The sequence below is a fragment of the Tubulanus polymorphus genome, chromosome 5 (genome assembly GCF_964204645.1).
Source record: "Tubulanus polymorphus chromosome 5, tnTubPoly1.2, whole genome shotgun sequence".
NCBI lineage: Eukaryota > Metazoa > Nemertea > Palaeonemertea > Tubulaniformes > Tubulanidae > Tubulanus > Tubulanus polymorphus.
Genome location: NC_134029.1, coordinates 22635514 through 22655862, shown reverse-complemented (window position 1 = coordinate 22655862; position 20349 = coordinate 22635514). Strand labels below are relative to the sequence as shown.

Sequence of the window (20349 nt, the reverse complement as noted above, 5' to 3'; positions counted from 1 at the left end):
TTGCCCCTCGTTTAGGCTTTGGTGCTCAGTCGAAAGATACAACACGAGAACTCCCACGGAACTGGCATTTGTCAATGTGATGCCGTTACGTCTGAATCCAGGCGACAAAAATCCCAGATACGAGAGTCTGGAAAGAGATGACGAGTCGACTGAATAGCTGTCTGAAAAGTCAACCTTTACCAGGTATAAATTGATGCATTCAATCATGTGGTAAATGGTTAAGTTTGCTTGTCGAAATACAATACATTTATTAGAACACGCCTTTGTAATATATGAGTCAGATCCGATGTTTGAAATAATTTCCGTTATATTTTCACACCGGAGCGAACATTACATAACCTTTTTGAAATGATATGTACGTATAATATATAATTCTATCATTCCGCCTTGTCATTGAGTTCATTTTTAGACGTGATGGAATCTTGTTTTCTTGGCGTTCATCTTGTTTCTGCCTTCTATATTTGATGTTCAGGCCTCTAAATCATTTGTGAAATTCGGGTTTATTCTGTCTCCACTGTAGGTCGCTTATTTTCCGTGGAGAAAGTACCGGTAAGGATTGCCAAATATATTTGGCGGGCCTGTGACGGTAATATCAATCCGGACCAGTGTAGCTGGTAAGACGACTACGATAAACATATTCTTTATTTCTTACGAGCCTTTTACATCAAAGGCCAACCTCAAAGACACCACATAGGTACAGTATTATTTACGTTAGCTCTCTCTCTCTCTCTCTCTCTCTCTCTCCTCTCTCTCTCTCCTCTCTCTCTCTCTCTCTCTCTCTCTCTCTCTCTCTCTCTCTCTCTCTCTCTCTCTCTCTCTCCTCTCCCTCTCCCTCTCCCTCTCCCTCTCCCTCTCCCTCTCCCTCTCCCTCTCCCTCTCCCTCTCCCTCCCCTCTCCCTCTCCCTCTCCCTCTCCTCTCCCTCTCCCTCTCCCTCTCCCTCTCCCTCTCCCTCTCCCTCTCCCTCTCCCTCTCCCTCTCCCTCTCCCTCTCCCTCTCCCTCTCCTCTCCTCTCCCTCTCCCTCTCCCTCTCCCTCTCCCTCTCCTCTCCCTCTCCCTCTCCTCTCCCCTCCTCTCCCTCTCCCTCTCCCTCTCCCTCTCCCTCTCCCTCTCCCCTCTCCCTCTCCTCTCCCTCTCCCTCTCCCTCTCCCTCTCCCTCCCTCCCTCCCTCCCTCCCTCCCTCCCTCCTCCCTCCCTCCCTCCCTCCCTCCCTCCCTCCCTCCCTCCCTCCCTCCCTCCCTCCCTCCCCCTCCCCTCCCTCCCTCCCTCCCTCCTCCCTCCCTCCCTCCCTCCCTCCCTCCCTCCCTCCCTCCCTCCCTCCCTCCCTCCTCCCTCCCTCCCTCCCTCCCTCCCTCCCTCCCTCCCTCCCTCCCTCCCTCCCTCCCTCCCTCCCTCCCTCCCTCCCTCCCTCCCTCCCTCCCTCCTCCTCCCTCCTCCCTCCCTCCCTCCCTCCCTCCCTCCCTCCTCCCTCCCCTCCCTCCCTCCCTCCCCCCTCCCTCCCTCCCTCCCTCCCTCCCTCCCTCCCTCCCTCCCTCCCTCCCTCCCTCCCTCCCTCCCTCCTCCCTCCCTCCCTCCCTCCCTCCCTCCCTCTCTCTCTCTCTCTCTCTTCTCTCTCTCTTGCTTCAACATTCTGGAGCAGGCAGCGATTTCCGACAATGCTGATAATTTAAAAATTTCGACGTTAGCGATTTTACGTCCCCTTTCTTCCTGTAATTAGATTTCTTTCAAAGTACAACACTATTATATTCTACAAAGAAAATAATCACTTTATTTTTTTTACTTGCAAATCGTTTCGAATATTTTGCTTTTGTGCTATAGATAAGCGTATTTGAATTTCTATATCAGGATTTAAAGACTTCGTTCCCGATCGCACATCTAGCTCGAAGAATTCAGCAAACTGTGCTGGCAATCCACTGTTATTTTGTCCATTCCATAATGTTTGTTCACAAGCTCGCGATTGGATCAAACATCAGAAGCAGGTAACTTGAATACGCTAGAATCCTCAGTCGTGAATAAAAAAAAAGATTTTACCAAATAATCCGAAAGCACGATATTCCGATTTCATACTGAACTTACTCGCCTGTGGAAAATGTTGAAACAAAAACCCTATATATATATATATATATATATATATATATATATATATATATATATATATATATATATATATATATATATATATATATATATATATATATATATATATATATATATATATATATATATATATATATATATATATATATATATATATATATATATATATATATATATATATATATATATATATATATATATATATATATATATATATATATATATGTAACATGTATTAACGTATGTTTTTCAGGGTATAAATATCATAAACATGAAAACATTACAGACTCCGCTTGTAAAGACAAAATTAGGTGAATAATCTAATCTATAATTTCTATACGAACCTTCTGCATTCGATATCGTCTCTGGTAGAAGTTTAAAGTAATTTTTTCATGTCTTTCAGATGAGCACGATACTGAGTCTGGTAATATGTTCGTGTATAAGATATCTAGGTACACGCATATACAATTCCTGAGAGTAACGTATTTGAGGGACGATAGCGAAGGAGGGGCAGACGGAGGTGGACCGTCCTTACGGGCTCCGTTTCTCACTCACAAAACATTCGTACCCAAATGTATCGGTGAAACGGCTGGCGATAAAAACTTCGAGTCGATGAGCGATCTGATGCAGCGGATTAAAATCTGGCTCGAAGCAACAGGTAGAGCGCCCTCAGAATTTGTCTTTGAATGTTCGACCAAGCGTAGATACCAGTTTAAATAGGACCCCTCTCTTTTTAGAACGCACCGATTTAGACCCACCATTATGACTAACCCAGGTCCGTTTTTAATTTCAATAAATAAAATCAGCACATTTTTTTTGCGTTTGTAGATGCGGTTGTATTGTGTAGTGAATGGGCTGGACCTGTAGCTGAACGCGTCGCGTTAACCATCGGGGTTGAAGTGACAGAATGCAAAGGCGAATGGTATTTTACACGCACAACTGGTAAAAACAAGAAAGAAGTAATTGACCAGGTGCCACGACCTACTAAACTATTATATTACGTCAGGTAAATAGAAAGAAGCCACAGTGACGTCATTTTGGTAGATAATGTATGTTAGATCGTGTTATGTTTCTCGATTACAGATTATATCTCGATGGGGAATACAAGGATCCGGATATCAAAACGAAACAGATTCAAACGAAAGAGAAAGATGAAGAGTGTCACATTCTCTAAGCGGGATCAATTATAATTGAAACAAGTATTTTCATGAGATTTATTAATCAGAGGATGTGACGTATGAATTCTGAGACTATGAGCTTCATAATGCAATATAAAGTTCGAAACAGTATGTGCCGAATTTTCAATATGCAATATATAAATGTACAGTACATATACTATATATACGTAAATTTCTTTTGTAAAATATGTTCTCATTTATCCTACTTTCTCTTCGGTTTAGTAGTACCCTGTATAAAACAACTCTTTTTCAACTGTATCAAAAGCATTTCCCAGTTTATTTGACAATTTCAAATCTACAGTGCTGTAAAACTCGTAGCGGAGGAATGTAAGCAATCATTTCAAACAGAGCAAAAACATTGAACAAAAATCAATTTTATCGATGCATTTTAAAATTGAACGCGTGTTGAGGTCGTGAGGATACGATGTGTAATGAGAATAAGATTTTTCAACTAATTTTTCACGTTTTAATGAAGTCGTGCAAACAATACGTTGTAATATGATTTCTCGACTAATTTTTCACTTTTTTACGAACGAAATTATTCGTTATTATCACTTGATCCAGTCTTCAGAATCGAACGCTGTTACTCACATTGTCCTCATGTGGATCTGGAACATAGTTCGGATTATCCCTTGCGTGATTATTATCTACAGTGAGTAGACCTGGCCGCGTGTAACTGGGAGGAACCTTCTCGAATAAAGTTGCCGGCTCCTCTTCGTCGACATCAGGATCAATTTCCATCGTTACGGTTCTCTGAAAACTGAACGCTCCGTGGCGACTAGGACTTCGAAACGACACCGACAGCTTGCGGCCCCCACCCATAGATTTCCTACGGTTTTCGGCTGTTTTAGTGGTAACGGCTTCTTGGAGAATAACCAAATCGGAATTTTGACCCAGTCCGTGCTCGACGAAATCCGCTCCTAAACGTTCATGTTCCTCGGACATGCGCAAACCCATTACCATATCTATTGACTAAAATGATTTATAAAGAAAACAACTTTTTACTGTGACTCGCGAGTAACTTTCACAAGTTCGGAATAACCTGGACATGAATCACTTACTTTTAACATGATAAATGACGTAGCTGCACTCCAAGCGATGACGCAAACGCACGCAAGTGTTTGTACGCCCAACAGACGAAAACCTCCTCCGTGGAACAATCCAGCCTGTCCACCACTCGCGTCAATCACAGGATCAACATCGCAGAAAAATCCAAGCGACAGCATTCCCTTTAGAGAAGAAAAACGAATCGGAATGTTACCATTGATATGCATAGTTAAATGGTTAACGTTGAGTCGATGGTTTACTACGAGAGAAGTAATAGTTATTGGTCAATGTACGAACCCAAAACCCGGCAAGTCCGTGCACAGCGATTGCCCCAACGGGATCATCGATTTTAAACCAGTTGAACAAAGGAACTCCCAATACTCCGATGATTCCACCAATCAAACCAATTATAAATGCTTCCCATGGACGGACTAAAGCGCAACCCGCTATAATATAAAACAGATATACTTCATTATATATATATCAAATAATCATCCATGGAAGACGATCCAAAATTGACACTGAAAGTGAAACTTTGAAAAAGGGTTTACCTGTTATTCCAACTAATCCACCAAGTACTGAATTCACTATATCTCCAATATCATAAACTCCTTTATGTAGGAAATAACTACAGAATATATCCAAATTACAATTAATGACTTCTTTCAATATCAAGTAGAAATTTACATACATTAAAGTTATTTCTGGTGGGAATAATTCTAGGTTAAAGAAACAACATGGATGATCGATGTTGATGATATATATACACAGCTACACGAGTTAGACAGATTGTTTGGCAAAGGACAAACCTGAGAACAATTCCAGCTAGTCCGCCACCTACCGAACCATTTATTGTTGTAACAGCGGATCTGGATGAAAACAGATAAATATGAAATCATTTCAATATCTTATTAACATTGATATTAACGAAAGTGATGGGATATTGATATTAGAAAATAGAAAATTAGAAAAAAGAACTACTTTGCAGCGAGTTTCCATTTTCCACCAGATATACCAAACGTACTACCGCAGTTGAAGCCGAGCCAGCCCCACCTGGAATCAGTTGATAAAACTATTTAGTGAATTCAGCAAACTGAAACAGATTGAAATAGATACAAAAATTACCTACCACAACATGAACATTCCGATCATGGAATTCGTAGCATTGCCGAGTTCCCAGGGAGTATCCCAACCTTTATCATACCGACCCTTTCGAGGACCGAGAAGCATTGCCGCCACAACAGCCGAAACACCTCCAAGAAGATGGACACCTCCGGAACCGGCGATGTCGAGGACACCTAATTCATAAAGAAATCCCTTCTCTCCCCAAATCCAATGGGCTGGAATCGCGTAAGTGATCGTGTTTAAAAGTGAAAAGACGATGTACGACGATAGTTGCGTTCTCTCGGCCATCGCACCGGATACGATAGTCGTAGCTGTCGTAGCGAACGATAACTGGAAAATATACGTGGAAAAAGTGTTCCCCATCTCGAGAGTCGAGGCGTCAACGAGAAAGCTACCGACACCACAGAATGCATTGTTTCCCGGATCGGTTCCGAAACTGAGTCCGTAACCGTACATCCAATACGTGATACCGCCGAATACGACATCAACGGCGTTCTTTACCATAATGTTCACTTCATTCTTAGACTTTACCGCTCCAGCTTCCAGGAGACCAAAACCTAGATACATGTAGATATATATATATATATATATAGCACTTGAAAGAAATAGCAAATGTTGGTATGTACATTAGACTAATTCGACTACTACAAGTTGTGGAATCTAACAATTGGTGTGCATGGGTTACTGTTAACCTACGACTGTACCTGACTGCATGGTGAAAATGATAAATGCACGGTGATAAATGAGCTTGTTAGAATCCAAGTAGCATCGTCCCAAGACATCGCATCTGCTAAAGCAGTGTTGATCGTCGGTGGTTTGTAAGCGGTAGTCACCATCGTGGAATTATTGCTGTTAACCATCTTACTGTCCTATAACATTTACAAAAACGGTGAATTACAAACTTAGAAAAAGGTGATTATGCATTTCTTAATGGAACAATAGGATAGAAAAATGTCGAATCTTTAGACTTTCTTGTTTTCTTCTAGTTTTCTTGTCTTTAGACTCTTGACGCCATACCTGTCTCGTTCACTCAGTTCTAGTCCGACTGGCAAGTGCTCGATTTGGACCTCGTAGAAAACGAGAATTAAGTTCGGTAATCGTTTTTTTTCCTGTCAAGTTAAAGATAGATAAACAAATTTCTATATACCTTTAGTAGTTTACTCCAACTGATACTATGAATCGAGATTCAACCATCTACAGAGGTATTCCCCTTCCGATCACCAATGTTTAAATGTTTCCGGGAAATATGGAAAGGTGATTAATCGAGTGTGTCGCAATGTCCATCGCTATATCGACCTGATCTTTATCATCTCAAGAGAAAATATCGATAAGTGATTACAGCTTCAGTAATTATCACTTCGATGACTAGTATACAACAGAATAGATAGCAGCATCAACTTTACCCCATGCGAACATAAAAGCTTTTTGATCTGTGAATGGTTGTCATCTACGTATATATGTATAGGATAGTTCGGTTAACCTCATCTCTGTTGATCTACTAATCGAATGGTCGTGACGTTATCCCATCGTTATTTCATTATCATAAAATTACGTGTATATATCTTATGAATTTGATTCCTTTTATTTCTCAAATGTTATACTTCACTATACGACAATTGTAAGAATTGTTGTCAAATTTTACCATCAGATCCACAAAAACTAACATTTCAATCCTGGAGTTGCGATCAATATTGGAGATGGCAGAAGGGCGCGAGATTACAGTGGGACTTCGTTATGTAACGAACTTTAGGGAATGCGATATGTTCGTTAAAACCGAGAGTTATATCCAGTATGAAATTGTCAAAATTGTCCCATTTGGAATGAAATCCCAGGTTTGTTATAACCGATAAATCGTTATATCCGAGGTCGTTATAACAAGGTTCCACCTATGTTTACACCCAACATTCTGTGAGTGCTATTGTACCTTTTGTGTGTGTCTACTGCATACCAAACAGAACTTAGTATACGTATCATCAGGCGCGGATCCAGAGGATGTTTCAGGGGTTGTGACCCCCCGCTCAGCTACCAAAATGTTATAGGCCCCGGCTATCATTAGAGATTTTAGTCGGAAGTCTAACATTTTTTTGAACCCCTCCTAGAAAAAATCCTGGATCCGCTACCGATTATGATTTTTTTCTCGTATATAATAAGAAATCAAACCGCCCAGGATGGGAACTTGGGGCTTTGACCTCCATCGGATGTGACGTTCTCTGTGCATCCATGTCGCAAAAATTGGATTTCGCCCAAAAGAATTTACAGTGTTTCGAAAGAGATATTGAAGAAGAATATTTTGAACAATAAATCTGTCTTTATTTTTCTTACAAAAAGAAAACACACGTGTGTAAAATGGTAAATTGATATTTATTCTAAATAATTGTCTTATAATGAAAGTAAAATGTTTTTAACAGTGTTGGGAAAACTGGGATTCATGAATATCAATATTTTAACACAATACATTCGACTAAATGAATAAATACTATTTATGTATCTTTGTTAACATCATCATTAACGAATAATTTATTAACATGACCTTCGTCTTTTGGTTTCACCTCGATATGAACTACATTGTCTTTGTTGACATTTTGAAGGGATGGTGTTCGTAGATGTACAACACTTCCTCGGCCGAGATTGAAAGCGTGACGACCTAACGAAACCGCAGTCACTGGCCTATCATCAGAGGTTCCCGGCTGCGGTGCTTCTTTCACGACGAGAATGTCTCTGCCTTGACCGATACCGTGTTCTACAAAGTCTGCTCCTAATTCTTCCTCTTCCTCCGACATTCTGATACCAACCGCTTTATCTATCGCCTATGTATAATGTGAATGAATGTTGTGAGTTTGAGGGTTCTTTCAAAGGTCGTAATTAAAGATGCCTTAGGGAATCGTCCAGAATAACGTATGGTAATGTTGAAGACTTCTGAACTGATCAGTTTCCTTACCAATTACATTTTAGTCCATCCTTAGATGTTTTTTTCATCTCAATTGAAGACGCTACTTTTTACCATAGCTTATTCTTAACTTATATGCTGTTTTACCAATTCAAATTCATATGCATCTCATTTCGTAAGCCAAAGAGCAGATTTTAGATGGAATTATGGAAATTAATTATTATCATTATTATTGTTATTATATTCATTATCATTATCAGCTACTTACGAAGAGGAGACAAAATGAAGTTACAGCACTCCAGACCATGATGGCCAATGATGCTGCTAATTGGATACCAAAAAACTTCAACCCTCCACCATGGATTAACCCAACATTGCCTTTTGTCATGTCCTCCAGTGGGTCGAAATCAGCGAAAATACCAACAGCTAACATACCCTTAAAAATCGAATTTTTATAAATCATTTATTTCATTTTCTAAAAGTATTGCTTCTGATTGGAGCAAAAAGAAATTACTTACCCATAGTCCCCCGACTGCGTGTACAGCGGTGGCACCGACAGGATCATCAATGTGAAATTTATCAAGCAAAGGACCAGCAAGCAATGACAACAAAGCGCCAATTGCGCCGATAATGATAGCTTCCCATGGTCGGACAACTGCGCAGCCAGCTATAAATGGATCAATTAGAATGATTGCGATAAAGACTTACGAAAAGTATCAATTGTAATTCTTCTTACGTTGATAACAATTCGGACCTACCCGTGACACCAACCAGTGCGCCAAGCACCGAGTTTATTATATCTGGTATCATAAACTTGCGAGTCTTTACAAATCTAAATAAAAGCAAGAGATCGTCAGAATGTGCTACAAGCATGGAAATCAAGGATATCGATATCAGCAATTTGAATACTAACGTGAATATTATTCCTACAGCACCTCCACCGACTGAGGCGTTTATAGTTGTAACTGCTGATCTGTAACAATAAAAGATAATATAAGGGGCTGTTAGACGTTCAGGTCGAGGGGAGTAGTCAACTTTGGACTTTAGTAAACGAGGGAAGGGGTGTTTGGAAAATCATTTAATGCATCACATGGTTGATTTCTTCTGCTTCGAATTAGAGGAGAAACAGTTCCGATATATCTTTTTAATGATAATGTATGGAGTGTCTTTAATTGCTTGGACAGCTCCTAATCCGTTTTGTCAGTTGAAATTGTTGTTTGAGTTTTTGTCGAAAAGTATGTTTTGTTGGAATGAGAAAAATTAACTTACTTGGCAGACAATTTCCATTTGCCCCCTGAAATACCAAACGTACTGCCGCAATTAAACGCCAACCAGCCCCACCTTGAATTAAAATATCGTGTTAATCATGGAAACAAATTAACAAACATTGATTTTGAGAGAGATTGACTTTGCAAATGTCTCACCAAAGCATAAATGTACCGATCATCATATTGGACGGGTTTCCCAAAGGCCACGGTTCATCTTCGTTGTCGTACCTTCCCATCCGTGGTTTCAACATCCAGGCGGCGACTAGAGCAGATACACCACCTAGCAAGTGGACAGCTCCAGAGCCAGCAATATCTACTGCTCCTAAATCATTCAACCAGCCATCTTTACCCCAAAGCCAGTGGGCAGGTAGTACGTACACTATTGTGTTCAGAAGTGAGTAAATGATATAAGCGCTTAGTCTAGTTCTCTCTGCCATTGCACCCGAGACGATAGTAGTTGCGGTGGTAGCGAAGGAGAGCTGGAAAATGTACGTCGAAAAAACGATACCCATATCAGAATGAGAGGCGTCTACCAGAAAATAGGAAGCTCCGCAGAATGGGTTGTTCAGAGGTCCCGTTCCAAAACTGAGCGCATAGCCGTACAACCAATACGTGATACCACCGAATACAACATCAACAGCATTCTTCACCATAATGTTCACTTCATTCTTTGAAGAAACGACACCGGCCTCCAAAAGACCAAAACCTAAAATTGGTAAATAATTCGTATTGAAAATAGATCGGCTTCTCAGATGCACGAATACAAATACTTTTTATGTATCCTTTTACGTACCTGACTGCATAGTGAAGATAATAAATGAACTGGTCAAAATCCACGTGGCATCGTCCCATGTCATATTCGGCAAGTCTTGATCTTGTGGTCCATACTTTAAAGACGTGGGTGCGATCATCGTAGTACTAGATGACGACATATTCACCCCGGAATTCATTTTTATCACCGTATGCTTATCCTTTCCAATTTTTTTTTGTAGAATTCACTAGCTTTGATAGCTCGCCTTATTTCTCATGAACACGCAGATTGCCGGTGAGCATCTACTAGGCATCTACTAGGTACATTCGACAATCTAGTTGAGTGAATAGATACTGAATGGAATTTGTTTTGGTAGCCTGTTGCATCCGTATCTGTTGGACATCAATCGAACTCTTAAAGTAATCACGCAACGATCATCGCTGCAACAGTTGTCCCAGTTTCCACGTGTTGAATTGTCTTTCCTGTCATCTATTAGACACGCGATTGTGTCCGGCATGTTTCCATCTTTGTCACCATCAGTATGATCCGCAATCGCGGAGTGCAATCGAACAAAACACTCATCGATATAATATACAGCATTCCTCATCGACAAGTGTCTAATTATCATTCATATAGAGGTTAATCATTAACGCTTCCAATGTAGATAATCATCAGTTCGATTTATCCGTATGAACACGGACATTTCTATCGATGGAATCTGTCTATTCAAAAGAAATTGGACTTTTTTCAGCTGTCGGTCACCAATAGAACTCGAGCGCTTAAAGTACAACAGCCAAATGAAAGAAAATAGTGGTTTTTGTATACATTGCATATTCTTTATTCTCGCTTTAGGTAACAACAAAATGACAAATAAATATTCATTTATTTACATCAAAATCGCGTTGATATGTATGTATGGTTCTCAATAGAAATGTTACATAAGCTGGCAATATATATATATTCCTACCATTAGAATTAAAATACGCAAACGTCAATTATTTTTCTTTCTCTTTTTGAAACATACTGACTAGGAGAGAAAAAAACAGATCAAAAAGGCTTGAGATCTTGAACTCCAGAAATTAATTGGGCGGATGTTCTTAAAAAATCCTCATTACGATTACAGCGGAAACTTTGCATTTTGTGCCAAAATAGAACAATTCTAATACCTTCATAAGATAATGAACTATCGATTATAACCAACACAATTACCGATGCCTTGAAGTTCGTTGTAACAAAGTTCCACTGAAGTGCCATTCAATCGAGGAAGGTGACGTCACAGCGCAGGTAAAAGTTGCGCATGCGAACAAACCTCTTAAGAAATACATACAATGATATTTTTGTTATTATGAATAATGTTTTTATATTCCCTTAAATATTCCAAATGGACGGTGCAAATCCGGAATGTGAAACAACCGTTTACTTTGAGCTATATTTATATCTACAAACTATATACCACGAAATTCCATATTCAACAGTTTTTAGACTATTTCCTAATTATTTATAACAGTAAAGATAATAATAACGTCAAGAAACGAATACTGGAATGTTTTTAGAGTAGGGATAAAGGCACGTCATGGAGCAAAATAGCTTTATATTCATACAATATACTTTTAAAGTAAGACTAGTAAATGAACACGATATCGACTGATTTATTTCAATGAAATGATTTCCAAGAAAAGACTAAGAACAAACAAGAAAACCTTTTCTGGAAATCATATTTTTCATACATGATTCACTATTCTATTCGCGGAATAAATATTTCTATAAACTGCCAACAAAGTGAATGTTTTATTTCACGATTTAAACGCAATTGATTATCACAAATCAAAGAACCACAAATTAGTTTTAACACATACGGAATAAGGGTCATATACATAGAAATGACCATTCATAGAATCATCTTAACATGTATCGTATTATTTAGGAATATTCACGAAGCTCTACTAAAACGAAAAAATGATTTGAAATCTATCTGATTTGACCCGATGAAGACCTATTTTTGTCATTTGGATTCACAGTTTTGTGACGAAAAAACACTTAACTCTACATTCGAGAAATCTTGATAATGAATACGAATACGATTAATATAACATTATAAAATAAATAAAATATTTCAAGTGCAAAAAATAAACAAAAATGCCAAAATAGTTCGCACCACGATAAAGAGATTCTAAATGAATATCAATACGGGCTTCTAGGCCCTAGAAAAACTATGAGAAATCATCTACCAAACTGTAACTAGATTTAAGTATCTAACGAGGTTGGTTGTGACAAACTACGCAGCGAATGAGACCATTTTCATTGCAAATCGTGCAGCGTAGCGCGTGAAATGTTTCCGTAAAGTGATTGCGGTGTAACGATTTTTTACTTCCGTGACAAATCGTGCACGGAACATAACGATAGCCGCCGCAACGTTCACAGGCCGACCGTACACTGACACACTGAAACAAATAAACAGATAATCGATTAGTAAAATAGCTAAAATACAGCAAAAGTATCCCAATGAAATAAAAGAGTTCATAGCAGTAAATCTGAAGCAAAAGTAATCCGCTTATTAAGCACTTTTTTAAGTTAACCATAATTCAAAATACTAATTTCTAAAACTATTATGTATTAGTAAAAAAAAGTGCTAAGTAGAATTATGCGAAATTGGCAAAGTATTATTAAGGTATCATTAAACTTTATAAAGTTTTTCTTTTTAAAACAAACACTTGACAGAGCAGGGAGGTAGTTCACTCCCACCTCCCTGGACAGAGCAAAAAATGCAGCACTGGAAAATCTATAATCCCTAATCTATAGTATACGTAGTTCAAAATGAAATCATCGAATTTTCAGCGCACACACTGGAAATCGCTAATACAATCAGAAATAATGAATTTCAATTCAGAATCATTGAAAAAAAAGATTAAATTTCAAAACAGGTCAACAATTGTTTGAACAGGATGTGCGATGACACTTGAGACTGGGTAACTATAGCAACCAAACACTTACCGGAAAATGAGTGAATATTTTACGAAGCTCTCCAGTTTCATTCAGTATTTCGAGCTTTTCAGCGCTCTGAAACAAAGCGAAAAAAAATCATAAACAGCATCAATATCGCGCTGCGCGTGAAAACAAAAAACGGATATCAAATTTGTTATTCATCAATATAATCGAGCCTGTATTTCTGAGTGTAATATGTATGACACCTTGTCACCAGACCCGACGTAACATTTTTATTTATTTTTGGTGGAAATATACATTGAATTGATCAACAATTTTGTCAAATTTTCAGGGGTGGATCCAGAGGCCAATTTTGAAGGAATTGTCACATCCCAAAAGGACACCTCGATGTCCCAAAAAGCAATCGCCGCTCCTGATTTATCTCAACTCACCAGAGTTAGAAGTATAGAACAAGAAGCTTTGGAGATTCCGTGGAAAAGGATATAACAAGAAAGTTGGAGAACTTGTTTTGAGGTTAGAACGGTCACCAGGGGAAACATTTCTCACGTAGGCTTAGTATGGAATATAAGGAGATAATTTCTGAGGAAGTCATTTGCGCCAGTAATCAGAAACTAATCGGATGAATAATCTATCATTCTATTAATAGCAATAATCCTCTGTAATTTTATCTATACCGCGCAAGAAATATTCAATATTACATGACGCAGTCACATTAAAGAAACCGTGAAAATGGCATTATTGTGATATTGTGATCTTTTGAGAGACAGGAATAATTGAAAAACAGTTCCCTGTGGTGGTTCAGATATGACTGATACTCGTCACCATCAAAGCTGTTACACACACATTCTATTGTAAAAGAAGATGGGTGCGTTTTTACATTGAAAGTTTGAATGACACAATAATCTTATTGTCTGTATCGAGGCTATCCTCCGTGTAACATCAGGCTGGCAACTATCGCATTAGAGAATATCGCGAATTAGTCAAAAACCGCACACATCTCATTACCGCAGATTATTCCTGATCTTGCCGCGTAGATTAATTATGAATATCGTCAGATAGAAGTGATAAATCCTTCAACAGTTACCTACAACAGTTTAATTGTCAGGGCAGGTGACAACTGGACAAATTAATGACGGCACTTCGATAATGTTAGTCACACCCTGGTATTGTATAACATGATAGGGAACCTACTGTTAGAAACACCTTAGAAACAGTGTCAGCTAGAGATAGCAACAGAAAATTCGAATACTGAAGGTCTTGGGAAACTTTCATTTCTGATTCAATGAGATTTTGAAATTCAATACAGTAAATCAGAGTTTTGACTAAGGAAAAAAATCGAAATCATTTTCCGATAATCATCTCATATTTTTCCAATCCTTAACTTTGGACTTAGTTTTACTAAAACTAAAGACTAATTTTGCTAGGTTTACTACATTAGCTAAATGAACTAACCCCCAAAAATCTTCCATCCACGAATACAGCGGGAAGAATGATTTCCCCGTTCAGACGAGACTTCAATTCTTTCTGCAATTCTTTGTTCATGCATAAATCGCGTTCCTCGTAGAGAACCATGTGTGTGTGTAGAATACTGCGAACAACGTGACAGTCTCGATGTACTTTACGATTCACCGTTAGATTCGTAGAATATATGATTATTTTGCCGTCTTCGATGGCAGCGTAATCCACCTAAAAATGCAAACCAGAAATCGTAGTCAATTATATGGCTGAGGCTAGTTATAACAACAGTCAACCCACAATAAACCAACATCCTACACCTAGCCCCAGGGGCCAGTGTTACAGCCATGGCAAAGACGAACTTCTACTTCGAGTTCTATAGTCAATCAATATAAGATTTAAAGACCACTTTTGGACTCAAGTCACCGCTGTGCAGCTAGGCCCAGCATTTTTTTGGGAACAGAACATCTGTATTTTGTCTTGGAACAAGTCATAATCATAGTTTTACAAGTACAGAGAGGCATACTCCCCAAAATCCTAAATCACATTCACGCGGAGTATACGTGCATTTGAGCCTCTAAACTAATTTTCATGATGAAATTTATTATTCATGAGTCTTTGAAAGTATATTCTCCGGGATAAATTGACTTTCAGATTAAGAAAGACCAGGTCGCTGTCCACAGATGTAGGTTAAGACTTGGCGGGGTAAAAATAAATTGAAATGAGCTAATTTCAACTCTATAGAATCTACCTTAACTGACAACAGACAAAATTCGAACAAATCACTATTCAGACGGAATGTATCTTACCTCCTGAGCATTACCAGCTACTTGTTCAGCAGCGAAATGAAATGTAGCGATACCAGCAGCTACGCGGTTCTTGAACCCACGCACGGTTCCTTTCGGGCTGCGTATCTCGCATTCTCCATTACTGAACGTCGAGCCACATTTCAAAATATCTCGTCGTCCGGCGAACGTACCTCTGATTACGACGTCGGGGCTGCTGATCGTCGTGTCTATCTCTCTGACGCTCGAATTCTCCGAACCGTTCAAAACTAACGGCGAATTTTCGTTAACGTAGAACGTGTTTTGTTCGCCGTCTTCGTTCAGACTCGACGTTAAAGAGCTTCGTGAATCGATATGTCGAAATCTGGCGGCCGATAGTTTATCCTGTTCCGAGGCAACTTGCTGCAACTTCGCCGCAAGAAGTTCATCGTCCAAAACTGATCCTTGCGCGTATACCGGTAAATCTTGGTCGCGATTATCCCTAATTTCCATCGCTTTAAATTCTGTCGTTATTGAATTTACTCTAGTTCCATCCACGGCTGAATTTTCTTTTCGCGTTGCACAATTCCGTGTTAAATGATTAGACGCGTTATTCAGATCGCAGTCAACTTTTTGTTGATGCGGATTTTTTCCCGAAATGGACTTATCATTATCATTTGTAGTAGGCGCCGATGTCGATGAGAGTCGAGAATTGTCATTTTCGCATGAAGAAAATAATTCATCGATTCGTGGAATATAACGCTTTGGACGAACAACGCATCTCTTACTCTCATCATTCTTAGATATCATACTATTGTAAATATCCATTTTACGAAGTAAGCCATGCCAAGATATCGTTCAAATGTTTCCAACAGGACAAAAATTTCGCTAATTTATAGAAATTAATTGTCCCAGCTGTCAAAAGGGTCTCGCCCATTGACGTCATTCGAGAATTTCCCTCGCCACTAGATGGCGTGGTTAGAAGAGTTGCGAAAACCTCACCTCCCTGTGTTCCTTTTTCTTCTAATGCGTTAAAAATGATGACAGATAATACGAAGTAGAAAATTGTCCTCCATAATCTTCAATAATAAACTGCGTACGGTAAATACATATACAGAAAACATTAGAACTTTTAAACCACGATCTCCAATCTAATGTGACCGTCGATTTCGTTGGACGGGGTGGCGCAATTTGAGCTTTATCATAAATTGTTTATTTTCATCGATAAGTTAAAGAAAATAGTTTTCTTCGAATAGCTTAGGTCCGCCCGAAAGGATTTGAAATTTAATCAACGCCGTACTTTCCCTCATCAAAACCTCAATTCAGGTCGTTAAATCAATCGAGGCCCTGTCAACTTGAACAGTGACCAGAGGTAAATTTGATCATTCGATCTGATATCATTCATATCAGTCCTTAAGGGACACCATGTTTAACATAAAAGCACTCTAGAAGAATATACGTAAAGATATATAATTGTTGTTAAGTAGTTTACTGGTTAATTTGCTACCGAATGCTAGAGACAGAATGGTTGCGAATTCCGAAGAAACTAACGAAGAAGAGGTGAATGAAATTCCGTTAGATCATCGATGTATGATAAACTGTTTGCAGCCTCTGTCCACGTTACCTGCATTCACGTTATGTCTGGGAGCATTCGGTTTATCCTACGGGATGCTGTTGACATATTTCGTATCGCAACTCACCACATTGGAACAGATATTCGGGTTTTCCAGTCAGGAAACTGGCTGGATGATAAGCTGCTACGAAATCGGTCATATAGTGGCCGTTGTTTTTGTCGGGTATTTCGGGCACACGGCGCATCGGCCGAGATTACTCGGGATCGGCGCGTTGGTCGTCGGAGCCTGCGGTGCTCTGATGGCTTTGCCGAATTTCATGTCGTTTGAATTATCTCGTCCCGATGAGGATAAAGTAGCCTACAACAGAACAGCCGTTTACACATATCAGAGCATATGCGCGGATAGAAACGTTTCCAGTGACGACGGGAAGACGGGAATATGTCCGGAGATGTCTTCACTGTTCGCACGTGGTTCACACAACACGCCTGCATTCATTTTATTCGCAACTGCATTCGCGATAGCAGGAGTTGGACCAACAACTCTATGGACTCTTGGTATATCCTACATTGACGATAATGCTATCGGTAAAAGTTCGTCCTTTTATGTCAGTAAGTATACACGGCAAGAATGTCTACTTAATCAACATTTCTTTATTCGTGTGAATGTAATTTGATATGCGATTATTGCAGGTATCATGTTCAGTTTGAGAACGTTGGCTCCTGTTGCCGGATTTCTTTTTGGAAGTCTGACATCTTCGTTATACATTGATCTATCATGTAAGTGTTTTCAACAATTCTCTATTTCAATTTCTTCACAAAGGCTTCTTCACAATCGATCAGTTGATATATTTGAAATGTATCTTCGATTGTTCTATAGCGACCGATTATAAACCTGGCGATGCTGAGTGGTTTGGCGCTTGGTGGCTCGGGTTTATCATTATCGGCACCATGACCATGCTGTCCGCTATTCCACTATTTCTGTTCCCGAGAAAATACCCTGGTTCCCGAGCAGCGGACGAATCTACACCGGATAAAACTCGGAAAACGCTGAAAGAAATTGTCACAGGTTCGTATAGTAAAGTAAAGTGTCCGAATTACTGCAAAACAACAAATCAAGAAGTTTCAATGTTAATGTTATTTTATGAAGGGTTGCTTCAAGCGATTTGGCGACTGTTGACGAATCCCGCTTTCATGTTGATAACTGTAGCAATTACACTAGAAGGAGCGGCTGGACACGGCTTCTCTGCTTACCTACCAAAATATATAGAAGTGCAGTTTCAACAGCCAAGCAACGTGGCTAATTTCCTTACAGGTAAACGAATCTTCAATTTCACTGTGCTTAGATCAGAATCATAAACCATATGAAGTTTGTGATATATGCATATGCATTGTATATGTATCGTAAATGAACAGGTATCGCATTGGCATTGACGGCTGCGATAGGAGTTGCTCTCAGCGGTTTTATAACCTCTCGAATACCGTGGGGTTTGAGGAGGACAACATTTTGGGGCTGTATCATTTCGACTATTGGACTCGTGTTTTCCGTGTTGCTTTTCTTTTTCGGATGCCCGAATGAACAGATGTCAGGTATTCAACCAAACAGGTAAGTGTCTGAGTAACTCTCATTAAATGTCTGACTAAACGATTTACAGAAATAATTTCCAGAATTAAAATATTGCCTGATTCTACCTTATTAAATATCTTTCAGTCGTAATTTCATCCCGAATGTTGGCGCTCTTAGCAATTCGAGGTGTAACCAGAATTGTGATTGTACAATAAATATATATGAGCCAGTGTGCGGAAATGGACAGATTTATTATTCGCCCTGTTTCGCTGGATGTTCTTTAAAAACTGAAAACGTAATAAATACCTTCATATTCACGGAAAATGGAATCAGTTTCATGAATTGATTATGCGATATTGTCTTCTGATTGCAAGTGCTTTTATTTTCGATTGGCAGGGTTTTTCAGATTGTAACTGTATTTCCGGAAATGGAACCGTTACTGGTGATGTGTGTGTTTCGAATTGTCACACGTTGACTCCGTATCTATTCATCGTGTTTCTATTCGTGTTTACTACGTCTTTTGGTACGATGCCTTGGATCATGTTTTCTCTGCGGTATGTAATCAGCAGTGATTGCTGAACGAAATAAAAAAGTAAAAACCACATCAGTTTGAAATATCTGTATTCGACGGTACAATGAGCTGTCACTTTGTCCAATCTAAATGTATCTGGGAGGGACTTTGACTGTTTTATCTCACTTGAAGTTACCGTAATCTCGTTTATTTTTAGTTGCATCGAACCAAGAGACAAGTCGTTGGCGATGGGTATAATATCATTAGCGGTAGCAATCGTTCGTAAGTTTAAGCAACTTTTTCTTTCTCAGTGGATTAAGAGATGCAGTGGCCTCCTAAACAGCGGTTCCCCTAGCAATTCTATCAACCCTTATTTCTCATCTTACTCGGCTGCTCCATATCTGACACCGAGTAGAAAGCTGGAATCTACCGTACTAAACTACAAACTATTCACAAACGGTTCATTGTCATATCTTTATTTTGTAGTGATCCCAGTTCCGGCGCTTTATGGCGCTTCAATCGACGCCACGTGTATGGTTCAACGACCGGAGCAGACGTGTGGATCAGATCAAACTCGATGCCTCCTTTACGATAACTCCAGTTTTAGATTTACACTTCACATATTGTCTTTCGCTATCGAATTCTTTTCGCCGATATTCATGTTTTTGGCTTGGTATATCAGTAGAAATCAGCCGTTATACGGGGAAGACGACGAAGCGAACAAACGTGATGAGGAGGATAGCGATACTAAATCCGTCAACATCGCTATAATATCAAACTCGTTGATAAACGATTCCGCAGAAGGAATTGACAATCCAGTCGTGGTTCGTAGAAAAGAAACCATAATATAACAAAAATACAGTACGATTCTGTTCACCTTGGGGACCACGAGCCATTTAGGTAATTTGACTTTTAGAAAGAGTTTATTGATTGATTGAATATCAATCAATTCTAAATCCACAACAATTAAATCGAAAACCTATACCATGCAACAAACAAGACCTAGACAAAAATGATCCTAGTTTTTTTTCTATTTGGCTGAGGTGGAGCGCAATATTTATCAATTCTGGCTTGTGCATCGATCTGACCAGAGGCAAACAGAATCTTACAATACTTCTCGTGAAGAAAATCGTGTACATAAAAGACGAATAAAACGCCACTATTTTCTGATAAATTATTTTCTTTATT

At 39.2% G+C, this 20349-nt stretch overlaps 5 protein-coding genes across 5 annotated transcripts; 2 read left to right on the top strand and 3 right to left on the bottom strand.

The window, feature by feature from the left end:
- Positions 1-119: 119 nt before the first annotated feature.
- Positions 120-3496, top strand: LOC141905848 (uncharacterized). Its single transcript, XM_074794911.1, has 7 exons — positions 120-183; positions 521-694; positions 1844-1977; positions 2349-2406; positions 2499-2753; positions 2924-3101; positions 3179-3496. Exons 4-7 carry the CDS (start codon positions 2367-2369, stop codon positions 3267-3269), a joined length of 564 nt encoding a protein of 187 aa, XP_074651012.1. The 5' UTR covers positions 120-183; positions 521-694; positions 1844-1977; positions 2349-2366; the 3' UTR covers positions 3270-3496.
- Positions 3497-3840: 344 nt separating this feature from the next.
- Positions 3841-6174, bottom strand: LOC141906327 (putative ammonium transporter 3). Its single transcript, XM_074795574.1, has 8 exons — positions 6150-6174; positions 5450-6002; positions 5302-5373; positions 5130-5189; positions 4872-4948; positions 4618-4766; positions 4335-4502; positions 3841-4245 (listed from the first exon to the last, which is right to left on the bottom strand). Exons 1-8 carry the CDS (start codon positions 6157-6159, stop codon positions 3841-3843), a joined length of 1494 nt encoding a protein of 497 aa, XP_074651675.1. The 5' UTR covers positions 6160-6174.
- Positions 6175-7925: 1751 nt separating this feature from the next.
- Positions 7926-10418, bottom strand: LOC141906326 (putative ammonium transporter 3). Its single transcript, XM_074795573.1, has 8 exons — positions 10394-10418; positions 9757-10306; positions 9602-9673; positions 9246-9305; positions 9091-9164; positions 8851-8999; positions 8601-8768; positions 7926-8252 (listed from the first exon to the last, which is right to left on the bottom strand). The coding sequence occupies exons 1-8, from the start codon at positions 10401-10403 to the stop codon at positions 7926-7928; spliced, it is 1410 nt and encodes a 469-aa protein (XP_074651674.1). The 5' UTR covers positions 10404-10418.
- Positions 10419-11199: 781 nt separating this feature from the next.
- On the bottom strand, positions 11200-16411 carry LOC141905596 (glutaredoxin domain-containing cysteine-rich protein CG12206-like). Its single transcript, XM_074794531.1, has 4 exons — positions 15559-16411; positions 14747-14980; positions 13343-13408; positions 11200-12792 (listed from the first exon to the last, which is right to left on the bottom strand). Exons 1-4 carry the CDS (start codon positions 16339-16341, stop codon positions 12604-12606), a joined length of 1272 nt encoding a protein of 423 aa, XP_074650632.1. The 5' UTR covers positions 16342-16411; the 3' UTR covers positions 11200-12603.
- Positions 16412-17017: 606 nt separating this feature from the next.
- LOC141904914 (solute carrier organic anion transporter family member 2A1-like) lies at positions 17018-20335 on the top strand. The gene is made up of 9 exons (XM_074793528.1): positions 17018-17695; positions 17777-17863; positions 17964-18152; positions 18234-18398; positions 18500-18689; positions 18795-18945; positions 19047-19204; positions 19379-19443; positions 19648-20335. Exons 1-9 carry the CDS (start codon positions 17038-17040, stop codon positions 20010-20012), a joined length of 2028 nt encoding a protein of 675 aa, XP_074649629.1. The 5' UTR covers positions 17018-17037; the 3' UTR covers positions 20013-20335.
- The last annotated feature ends 14 nt before the right edge of the window (positions 20336-20349 follow it).

What these genes read in the sequence shown, in the direction of transcription:
- LOC141905848 (XM_074794911.1), top strand. Translation starts at nt 2,367, where the DNA reads ATGAAAACATTACAGACTCCGCTTGTAAAGACAAAATTAG. An exon ending in AATCTGGCTCGAAGCAACAG is followed by an intron (nt 2,754 to 2,923) that starts GTAGAGCGCCCT and finishes TTGCGTTTGTAG; the next exon opens with ATGCGGTTGTATTGTGTAGT. An exon ending in AAACTATTATATTACGTCAG is followed by an intron (nt 3,102 to 3,178) that starts GTAAATAGAAAG and finishes TCTCGATTACAG; the next exon opens with ATTATATCTCGATGGGGAAT.
- LOC141906327 (XM_074795574.1), bottom strand. An exon ending in CTAGCTGGAATTGTTCTCAG is followed by an intron (nt 4,949 to 5,129) that starts GTTTGTCCTTTG and finishes TATATTCTGTAG; the next exon opens with TTATTTCCTACATAAAGGAG. An exon ending in CGTCATTTATCATGTTAAAA is followed by an intron (nt 4,246 to 4,334) that starts GTAAGTGATTCA and finishes AAATCATTTTAG; the next exon opens with TCAATAGATATGGTAATGGG.
- LOC141906326 (XM_074795573.1), bottom strand. An exon ending in ATCGGTACATTTATGCTTTG is followed by an intron (nt 9,674 to 9,756) that starts GTGAGACATTTG and finishes TTTTAATTCAAG; the next exon opens with GTGGGGCTGGTTGGCGTTTA. An exon ending in ACGCAGTCGGGGGACTATGG is followed by an intron (nt 8,769 to 8,850) that starts GTAAGTAATTTC and finishes TCGATTTTTAAG; the next exon opens with GGTATGTTAGCTGTTGGTAT.
- LOC141905596 (XM_074794531.1), bottom strand. Translation starts at nt 16,341, where the DNA reads ATGGATATTTACAATAGTATGATATCTAAGAATGATGAGAGTAAGAGA. An exon ending in TGGATGGAAGATTTTTGGGG is followed by an intron (nt 13,409 to 14,746) that starts GTTAGTTCATTT and finishes GCTTTGTTTCAG; the next exon opens with AGCGCTGAAAAGCTCGAAAT. An exon ending in AAATATTCACTCATTTTCCG is followed by an intron (nt 12,793 to 13,342) that starts GTAAGTGTTTGG and finishes TATTTGTTTCAG; the next exon opens with TGTGTCAGTGTACGGTCGGC.
- LOC141904914 (XM_074793528.1), top strand. Translation starts at nt 17,038, where the DNA reads ATGGTTGCGAATTCCGAAGAAACTAACGAAGAAGAGGTGAATGAAATT. An exon ending in AAGTTCGTCCTTTTATGTCA is followed by an intron (nt 17,696 to 17,776) that starts GTAAGTATACAC and finishes CGATTATTGCAG; the next exon opens with GTATCATGTTCAGTTTGAGA. An exon ending in CGTGGCTAATTTCCTTACAG is followed by an intron (nt 18,399 to 18,499) that starts GTAAACGAATCT and finishes GTAAATGAACAG; the next exon opens with GTATCGCATTGGCATTGACG.